This window comes from Antrostomus carolinensis, unplaced genomic scaffold (genome assembly GCF_000700745.2).
Source record: "Antrostomus carolinensis isolate BGI_N321 unplaced genomic scaffold, ASM70074v2 scaffold5307, whole genome shotgun sequence".
Taxonomy (NCBI): domain Eukaryota; kingdom Metazoa; phylum Chordata; class Aves; order Caprimulgiformes; family Caprimulgidae; genus Antrostomus; species Antrostomus carolinensis.
The window spans coordinates 71,795-82,695 of NW_010328002.1; the positions used below are offsets into that span (position 1 = coordinate 71,795).

General features: G+C 41.0%; 1 protein-coding gene across 1 annotated transcript in view; it reads right to left on the reverse strand.

Moving 5' to 3' along the window:
- Positions 1–1,770: 1,770 nt before the first annotated feature.
- Positions 1,771–10,901, reverse strand: part of LOC104528157 (autism susceptibility gene 2 protein-like) — a gene marked incomplete at both ends in the record, with an annotated part of 150,622 nt that continues 141,491 nt past the window's right edge. The window contains 2 exons of the mRNA XM_029085982.1: positions 1,771–1,806; positions 9,953–10,054. Coding sequence (XP_028941815.1) covers positions 1,771–1,806; positions 9,953–10,054 — 138 coding nt within the window. The remainder of the gene's footprint in view (positions 1,807–9,952; positions 10,055–10,901) is intronic.

Consider the following 10,901-nt stretch of genomic DNA (forward strand, 5'->3'; position numbering starts at 1 on the left):
TGGAGCATAGGGGATGTTGACACCTTCCAGATTTCACTTTACTGGACCAACCCACAGACAGTATGGCGCAAGGGAACAGCAGATGGCTTTTCTTCTGTTACCTCTGCTTCCTGAAGATGAAGCCGAACATTGTTCTTAAACCATGAATATTCAGCTCCCGCTATAAGGAGAACAAGGCTTATTTATGTACGTTGAAGCCTTCTGTCCTATATTACCTTTGTCCCATTCCAGAGTGTATCTGTATACATTCACGTGATCTGAATTTTAAGTGCCCAGAGAGAAGAAAGCAATTCGCTCTGAACTATGTAAAGACATTCAGGGTTTAGTCTTAATGCAAATAAACACTGAGCCATTTGATATTATTTTTTCCTTCATCCCCTCTCTTAAAAACACACATGACACAAAACAGAGAAATGCTGAAAAAAGGCAACCATTTTTTTCCTGTTCCACAACTTATCTTACACTGATTTGTGCTTTGCTATAATTAGAAAAATTACCACAAAACTTTTTGAATTGATAATACTCTTTTCAGACCTTACCACTGGCAGAAGTACGAACATTCAGGTTGTGCAGAAGTCCAGTGTAAATCCAGCAGGACACGGCATTTCTCCAGGTATTAAGCAATTTTCATGCTTGCATTTTACACTTTACATGTGAGGTCACACGTACACAGTTTAATCCTGTAACTCTCTTATAGGATCTCAGACCTCTATGAAAAAAGACTAAACTTCTCCATGTACTAATGGAATAAAATTACTCTCTGGGAATCTGACAAGAGATCAACAAAGTTTTTCCCTCAAGTAATAGAATACTATATAGTTTTCTTTTCTCCAGAGTTTGATGAAAAGATAGAAGCAGGCTTTGATTACATTATTAACTATATAAAGCAATGCTGTAGAAAATGTCTCACGGCATTTTACCCACCTGATTTTGGACATATATAATGCTTTATTTCTCCTACAGGTATTATAAAGGCAGAAGAGACATGCTTGCAGAATATAGTGTAAGTTACAAGTGAAACAGGTAAGTGCAAGTCTTTGAGGAAATAAACAGTGTATTGGATTGAGTGGAAAACATTTTTTACTCCCAAACTTACCTGTGCAAGGTAAAGGTATATTGATGAGCGTGGAAATACATAGACAGACAGATATGAGTAAGGTAAGTTGAATCAATAAAGGAGTGTGCAAAGAAATAACAAAAAATAAAAAGACTGATCCATTATGAAACCAGCTGGGGCCTGATCCTCTTCTCATGACATAAAATGTAAATCTAGCGTAAATGCAACTACAGCTGTGTTGCCAAGATCATCTGTGAGACACGGGGCTTTTAACCAACAGGCAGAAATCACTGTGTCATGTTCTCTGGACTGTGGTACACAGTGGATGAGATCAGACTGCTGTAATGGGCTCTTTAAAAATCTATGAATCAATGAGAATTGGTACAAGGGGAAATCAAGATCCTACCATCTCAGATTAGAGAATTGGTAAGACCATGGTTCATTTTATTTGCTATAATTGTGTAAATTAAATACTGTTGGAATTTATGTAGTAATTAATATGACACCTGATTAGTTCAGGAAAAACATTGACTACCGTGTCTGAAATATTACTTATAATGCATTCATGGAGGAAGAAATAGAAAAAGGAGTTAACCTATCGGGCAGACAGAGATTGGTTATTTATGCTTGTTTCCATATAATAAGGCACTTTTGTTTCAGGAGTAATGCTATGCCGTTCAGAAGCACATGTGTTAAAGTTGAGATACACTTACAAAGTAGCCTGTTCCCAAGCTGGAAGGAGCTGAGCTCTGCAATAAAACACAAAGACAAAGTGGAAAGTCAGTGATGGTTTTTAACACGTTCCAATCCACACAGCTCATTACCAGTCCTTTCCAAGCTTTTCATCACTACATCACAGCACCAATGTGCTGCCCCTTGTCATCTGCTACTGAAACAAACACGGTGTTGCTTAATTTTTCCCTTTACATCTCTCAACGACTCTGAGATGGTAACGTGCTATTTACTGAATTCCAAGCTTCTGCGGTGAATGTAATTGCCAATTTATTTGACAGGCAGCTGGGTAATGAATTAATGATGGCATTTCGCCCTGCACTGAGACTAAACAGACACTCATCAACCAGCCTCCCTGACATGCTGACATTCAATGCCCTGGACTCCAGCTACTCAGCTTTGTGGCCACAAAGGGGCAGGCAGGAGGGGTAAAAGAAAAAAAACATAGACTGACTTCAAAACAAAAAGCCCGGTGGGTTTGGATGACTTTTTCAGCGTATGACCTGTTTGCCAATTTATTCCCGACAGGCCCTGGTTAGTACACACATAGTGCTTTTCTAAAATGAGACATTTTGTAAACATAATTAGTAGTCTGAAATGTAAAGACCGCGTGGGCACAGAGAAGCTTCTTCAGTCAGTGTACCATTTCCTGGAGAATGCAGTCACTACAATCTCCTGTTTGGATGTCCACATTGTTTGAGAAACCAAGGATTTAAAAAGAAAAGAAAAAAACAAACAACAAATATCTACAGTATGAAACAGTTTTCAAGACTCAAACCCATAAAAAATAATTAAAACTAGTATAACTACCATGGAAAACAATCAAAGGGTTTAAATGCTTAAAGAAATGCATCAGGAAATTCAGTTTAAGCGGGACATGATCACAACCTCTACATTCACAGGAATTAAGGAGATAAAGGGTTTTGTTTCATTAGTTTTTCATCTCAGCAATAGGGATTACACAGCAGGTTCTCTTAGAGACACGGTGAGAGACCTAAACATCTCAGTCTTAATCCAGGTCACTGGCTGTTACATTACAGGGTGAACAGTTCCCAACGCTACAGCCCTGTCACCTGAAATGCTTCTAGTCAACGGACAAAGCAAGCAAAGCGCAGAGGATAATTCTCCAGTGAGCAGCAGGTAGTTCAGATGACCAGTCGTTAACTCCTAGAGCTCAATTCCTGTTTCTATCCCTTGGCACAACCTCACTTTCGGTAATGACACAGCTCAGTGATTACCAGGAACTGCAACGGGGCCCTGACCAGCCTTAGCAAACCACTGGAAACACACAGAATTCCCTTCACTGTCATCCCTGTTCTGAGACACTAGAGCAGGGAACCCCAACAGCAAATTCTCTCCATTTCTGATCCTGGAGTGCAGCACTGACATTAAAGATAATAAAACCCCACAGGGGGCTTATGGTATCTTTTTACAGAACCCAGCACAGCAGAAATAGATTGGGCCAAGAAATTTAAAATTAACAACAAAATTCATTGCAAATAATCAGAATATTACTGTGTGTTCACTAAAGCACTACTAAAATTAGAAGTTTAGAGGAGTTATGTACATATAGGGAAAGGCCTTCTGGTTTAAGCCATTAGCAGTTAAAGACTTAGCAAGAGGAAATCACTTCAGTAGTCATAAGGATACCAATATCATAAAATCAGCAAACTCCACTGGGACATCTTATATGAACAAACAAAAGTGCTACATTAATTTGGAAGGCACATGGTTCCTGCCCCTTAATACTCTATCTGGTAGGCTGCAGCTACTGAAGGACTCGGGATCTGCAGATCTGGTTATCAGTGAGCAAGGGGAGCTCTACAGAAATTCCTAAATCCTTCTGGCCCCACTCTTGCTGCTCCAGGGCCTCAAACTCCCTCTGCCACCATCATCCACAGCAAAACCCACCCGGTCCCAGTGACCATGTCCCTGAAAGCTCCTCTGCAGCAGCATCACACTGTGGTGCAGAGGACTAAGATTTGGGAACACATGGCTACAAGGCCCCCAGGCTCAGCCCAACTGCTCCGCTTTCCTCTACATCCCAGTGACCACACAGCTGGGAATAACCTGGTGACCACCACAGCCCCAATCATGGCTACTGTTTCCAGCTAGAACCTCTCCTCCATGGGCCATAGATCATGGTTTTGGGAGCCACTGCAGCCCATAGAGCACAGTTCTGCAACACCTGGTAGAGAGCAGATTTCAGCACACTCTGGTTTAGCATTTCACAGAATGGCAGGGGCTGGAATGGACCTCTGGAGATCATCTAGTCCAATTTAATGCATTACCTTCCTGGTAAAGCACATAATACATACTGCTTTCACTTTAACCATTCTGCTTTCTGCTTCATGCCATTTCAATTCTTTTAATTTAAGCTAGAGATCTACCCACAAAGTACAACACGTGCAATCCTTATAACCGCTTTTGTTTAAGCTATGGACAGATGCTAATCGAGTCCCACTCTTTCACTCACAATTTTTTTAAAACTTACTTTAACAGGCTGAAAGCTCCAAAGTTTGCTTTCTGCATCTGTGTGCAATTTTTGTCTGTTTTTTTTATTCCAAGTTTTGGAAGGATAAAGTATCAAAACAAAACAATAAAAAGGGAGAAAAAAAAAAGAATAAGCAAACAAAATATTTCCCACTGAGTATTTCCATTCATTCAAAAGCAATGCTGCAATGGCTATGGGAGGACAGTCGAAACACAGCAGTCAAATGACTTTCACTGAAAAGAAACAACTGTGCATTTTCAGAGAATTTGAGTTTGCTGGATGGAAATACAGCCCTTCACACATTGCATGCTGCATATGGACAGGACAGTTTGCAAACTCTTTTTAAGAAAGACTGCATTGCACATGCATGAATGACTAAGTCAGCTGTTTTGTGAACTGTGTGTTGACAGAGCACACAGGCTGAAGCAAGGGCTATGCAAGAAGACAGCTTCTCACCTTTTTTTGTTAACTCCCAATAGCGAAAGGATCCTACTACCCAGTGCCCAGCCTTGGTACCAACTGATGAATGTGATACTGTGTAAGCAGCATCTTTACAAGCCCATGCTGAGTCGTGATCCTGCACTGGGTGGTTCTACATCTCTTTATATAAAGTGTGCCTATAATAGAGGTAATGGTTTCACTTTCCGAAACCTTTTGCAAAATTCAACATTAGATATACTATTTGATATTCACACAACCACCAGCAGAAGCCTGCATCAGGTTCCCATCAGCAAAATGCCAAGTCACTTGCTTAAAATTAAGAGGGTTTTGGTTTTGTTATTTGCCTTCTGCTTTTCCCCCTCCCCTATTTTTTTTTTCCTCCCATTCTTAAAAGAGAAGAACTTTTGGCCCAAGAGCAAAAATGTATTAACCCTCATGTAAGCATTAGTTTATTGTGTACCAAAGAAAATTACATCCTTGAGGTCTTGGAAGGCACAGTTATACCCATTTTGCATATATATTGTGCATTACTTGGGGAGCTGGGTGGGGAGAAAGACTGTGTTGTACGTATTTGTTCTGGCTATTGTTTATGCAGGTCTGACTGAATGAAGGAACAGTGGGTATCATTTCAATTTCTGATGTCAACATCAAATTACTTATTTAATTTCATGCCTGGCGAAGCATTGTATAGCTACACGCAGAATCATTTCACTTCATTTGTTATGCTGTGTTTTCTTGGCGATTGGCTTGCCTTCCAACTGACAGCTTTAATTACGACATGAATTTGATTGCACTGCCGAGGAATTAACATAATGCAACAAAGCATTTAAGCACCCAACCTTAGACAGACAAACACACACACCTTCACATACACACACACACACACAGAGAGAAAGAAGCAACCACTGCAACTGAACAGTTTCTGGCACAAACACACACACACACACACAAACACACACAGAGCTTTGCTGGTGTTAGTCCACTTCGGATACAGCCAAAGCTACCAGGGGTATTCTGGAGAAGGAAAAGTACTAAGGATTTCAGAGCACATAACCCAAAGACCATTCCTCAGTTTGTCTTTCTTTGGGCTCCATACTCAGGTGGGAGGAATGGGAGATGGAGAGTTTTAAATATCCCATATTTGAGGCCAAAAGTGTGAGCTGTCCACAGGATTACACTGCTGGGGGTGTGGACATATTTCTTCCCAAAGCAGACAGCAACAGACGTGGTGGACAGGGCACTCCAGTACTTACTGCTCACTGATACCTCACTGTAATCTATTCTCAAGTGCCAAGCACACAGAGCAGGAGGAGCACACAAAGCACCGGGAAAAGAGAAGAAAAAAAAGCTTTGATAAGAGCCCAGGATGAGACCTTCAACGTAGGGAAGAAATGGAAAGATTCTTGTCCCACTCCCTATTCAAGAACTGGAACAATATTCTAGACAGAAAGGTGCCAACTATTTCTCCCAGCCTGTGATTCCTTATTCAGCAATAGCAAGCAGAGGCCAGGCTCCCAACAGCGCAGGTTTGCGCTGCCACTGCATCGTCAGTACCAGAACGATGAGCAAGGTCTGTTTCACAGACATCAGATTTTTAACAGGACTAGCAATGACTTTACAGCTGAGTGTGAGCTTCAGCCCTGTGGTAGATCAGAAATTTAGGAATGTGCAAAGAAATCAGGTTTTTTTATTTGTTTTTGACTGGACAAGAGGTGGCTGAACCCCTGAATACTCTGTGCGTTTACCATCCAGGTCAGCTGTAATTCTCACATTTTCCTCGAGTAATCTCCTGGTTCCTTCATAAAACATGGCTAAAAAGTACCCCATGTATTCCAATGTGGGAAGACTCAATTAAAAACAAATTCATAACTATAAGGAAAACAAGATGACTGAGCTCCAAACTGAGGAAAAGCAAAAGTGCTGCCATCTTGTCTCCAAGCAAAATCTCAACAAAATGAATCCCACTACTGGCAAGATTTTGATGAGATCAGACTGACTACAGCACCCTATATATAAAGGAGGAGCAGCTTTCCAATTTCTCTCTTAGGCCCCTGGAGCTACTTCTGCCCATAAAGGAAAAAACAAATTGTCATTCCAAAAAACACTATATAGGGGAGAAAGGCAGAGAGAAATGGGTTTATGAAATTCAAACAGGGAGATGTATTAGGGCACTGTCAAACGCTTGCAATGGAGCATTTGAGCAATCATTACCCCTAATCTAGCAGAGGTCAAGTTCTCTGCTAATTATCTTCTCTCACAGAGGGGTGTGTGCATGTGTGTACACGTGTGCGAGACGAGGACAAAGAAAGGAGCTGATGGAAATCAGTCTCACTGCATTGCATCTGACAAGAACACAGGATATTCCTCTTCCTACTGTCTGATGCTATTTCAAGCCTCATTATGAGAAAAGTCTCGTGTTTAACATGGTCTTTTCATTGAATTATCTTCTTTTCATTTTTGACCACCTCTTTCACAAATGCTGCAAATTACCTGCTTGGATGTCATTAGCCTGGAAAGGAGTCATCCCTTGTAAACACACTTTGTATCTATCTGCGTTATCCAAGGACTGCAGGTACATTTACAATATGCAGAGTTGAAAGATATCTGACAGGAGAGGGAATGAAGCCACTGACACATCAGTTTGCAACTGGATATTCATTATACTATCTCCCTCGTTCTGTATCTGTCACTAAGCTATCACTTAAGCTCCACATTACAGCTCATGAAGCTAACATTTCTGTTTCAACAGCTTACTTATAACTAGGGATTTGAAAATTGATCATCCACCTAGAGTATATGCACTTCATTCATTACACATATTTCCAGGCAGTAGCCATGCTCAATCTTACAATGCTGTTGGGCTACATCAGTGGAGATTCATTATATTTCATGTCCAAAATTTGCTTTCTGACCTCAGGGTTAATCTGCCTGTGATATATTTTTGTTCTATCTTCTGTTGAGTACACAACTTTTTTTTGCATATTTCTTCTGGGAAAATACTGTTAAAATCAGAAAAGGATCTTCAGAGAAAACTTACTCTTTTGTCTGTAGCTTTTTTTTTTTGGACAGTAATTGGCAGGTATCATTAGATAACTCACTCCTTCAAAGGATACTATTTAAAATAACCTTATTAAACTCTTAATGCAACTTTGTGCATAAAAGGACAGTTCAAAGTGGGCTCACCCACAGCTCGAAGTGGAAGCATCACTCCCACTTTGTATGGCCCTGTCATTTAAAAACATGGAGTGTTTGTCTCTGGGAGAGAGAGAAATGGAGAACAGTATTTACTTTTCTTAACTTTAAGAGTCTGGGAAAGGCCACCACACTCTCAGGCAAGATGAGAGTTCTCTCATGCATGTTTTTCAAATCTCAGCTGAACTGGCAACACCAGACCACAGAGACACATGTTTGTATTGCAATGAATTATCAAAGCATAAAGGAACTTACTTATTGAGCAAACCATAAATTATGTATTATGATCTTTAAATATACATTTTTCACATATATTTATATAACGTCTCTTTTGAGCAACCTGTGAATCCCCACGTCCTCTCTCAGGTGCACTAGGGAACTTGTATTTGCTCTCCACTTCCTTTTCATTCACCTTAGTGCCAGGACAAGGGGAAAGTACTGTGAAAACACCAGAGTATTTGGTGGAAGGAGAACCAGGACTCTGCTCTCATTGCCAGGTCTGGCACCGCAACGCTGTGAGCTGCTGGGAAGCTCAAATAAACCTCAGAACTCTCTACTCAGTACGGTGCAAGGGACTGACAAGGCTAAATTAAAACCATGTTTGTAAAGAGCTGTGAAATTTTTTGCTGGAAGGTGCTGTGTAACTGTGAAGTTCATTGCAGTGACTCCTCAGCTGCCACAGGGCTCAGGGCAAGCTGGGATGGCAACGGTGACAGGCTGAGGGTCAGCTGCCATCCACTGCTACCTGTACAGAGCATCCACTTACTATCTCCTCTGGTTTCACTCTCGTCTCCCAAAGATACCTTACAGCTCTGAGACTGACCTCACCTGATGGCTATGAAGGGCAGGATCTGATGTGTCTAACTGAATGTACACATAAAGATTGGCTCTGGGGGAGGAACGGACCTAAAATAATGTGACAAAGGGATGAGGAAAGAGAGTGCTATGGATTCCACACCTTCACAGAAAAAACAAACCAGGTGGCGGCTGTTCCAGTGATACACACAATTCAGCAAAAATTGCTAGCCACATGCCTTCAGGCTTAAATTTGCACAGCAAAATGTATCCTTTACAAAGGTATTTCTCTTAATGTCTGCCCAATTCAGTTTTATTGGATTGGCCTATAGAAGGCACCATCTGGTATCTGTCATCCAAATCTACATAGACACACTATCAATAAAATCCCCATTTCCAAAATGTGGGTTAGTTAAAAGTAGGGCCAGCTTGCTGGCTGATACAAATTGGTCTCACTGATGTAGCTATCCATGCTTTTACCAGCAAAGGATCTGACCTACAAAATCCCCAATTTAGATACTCTTTTGGGACAGAGCTGTCTTTATACTCAGTGTTGTAAAGCACGTAGCACAGAGGACCCAGAGCCATGAATAAAACACTCAAGGATTGTGACGGTACACATTATAAATAATAATCTAATTGCAGCAACAGAAAGATTTCTGTAGTCATTCCTATGTCAGAATAACTCATGCATGACATTCAGTGAATGGCCAGCATTCTTCAATGGAGAAAAACATTCTCCGTAGAGCTGCCATCTTAGGACCTTCCACAGCAGTTTAAGCAGAGCAGTAACAGCAGAGCTTATGCTATTGTTGGCCATGTTATATCAACTTATTATATATAAATTATCTGAGCCTCTCTAGACACTCTAATGCTTTTCATAAAGACAGTATTGAGCCCAAAGAAATGCATTCTTTTCCTTCCCTACTTGGGGTAAAAAGAGGCCATCTCAACTATGCAGGGCATTTTAACTTCATTAAACAGCATCCAACTATTTCAAAATCAATGAGAGTTTTCATACTCATTCATTGTGCTATTAATGCCACTGTACCAAACTTTAAGTTTACAGAACTGAGGCAGAAGATCTAAGTTACCTTTTCCTCTGCCAACCCCCCCAAAGGGAAAAGAGGATTTTAGCAACAAACCATCCCAGAAACTAAACCTTGTTATGACTTATGCCCCTCAGAAACCTACAGCAGGGGTTAATCAGAGCAGTATTTGGTTGAAGGAGTTTTACTTACATCACTGAGTCTTTCCCGAGAGCTACTTCGATGGAAACCTTTCGATTCCCCACTGGCGCTTTCACTGTCGCTGTCTCGGCAACTGTTTTGACCTGGCTTGAGCTGCAGGTAAGAGAAAAAACAAAGAGAGCGAGAGTTTAGCCTGGTTCAGGTAAGTCCCCTTGTCCACTGCTCTTCTTTAACCCATCCCCACATCTACACAAAGTAGGGTTTATGTGGTGCTTGCAGCACTGCCACCAGCATGGTGCAGCCTTGGTGCCAAGGCAGCATCTCAGCAAGATCACGAGTGCAGAGAGCAAACCAAGCTCGTGTGCACGACAGCTCGCGGGCAGCTGAGGCCCTGCAAGCAGAGGGAGGCAACCTTGATGTCCTGAGGAAATACCAGCTTAAGACTTCCGAATTTATTCATGCCATAGATGCAGTTTTTAAAGTCACCATCACACTGAAGCACACGCAGAATCAACCCCTCCCCTCATTACAGCATAAGAGCACTGAGGATCTAAGATCAATGGAAATCTCCCCAGGGGGAGGAGCAGCCATCACTCTGGGAAGGCCTTTTGCTGGACTAGCCCCTAACAACACTGCCTGGGACTATAAACAACCTTAATGTTCATAAAACAACATCATCTGCTTAATAGGTATCAGATTGTTTTTGTCTTTCCAACCAGCTTTAATTAATTTTACTGGCATTGTAATAAATAAAAAATACAAAAAAAAAAAAAATGTATAAACTATGTTTTCAATACAACTGAGAACACATCTGCTTTCTCTTAAGCTGTGGATTGTGCAGGTCAACATGTTACAATAGCACAGTACTGAAATGAACATTTACCATATACATACATTACACACATGCCCACAAGCACATATACATCTACACAGCAAAAGGAAGATATAAACTACATCTACAGCAATGCTGAAAATGTATACATTTGCATTAACATATCTT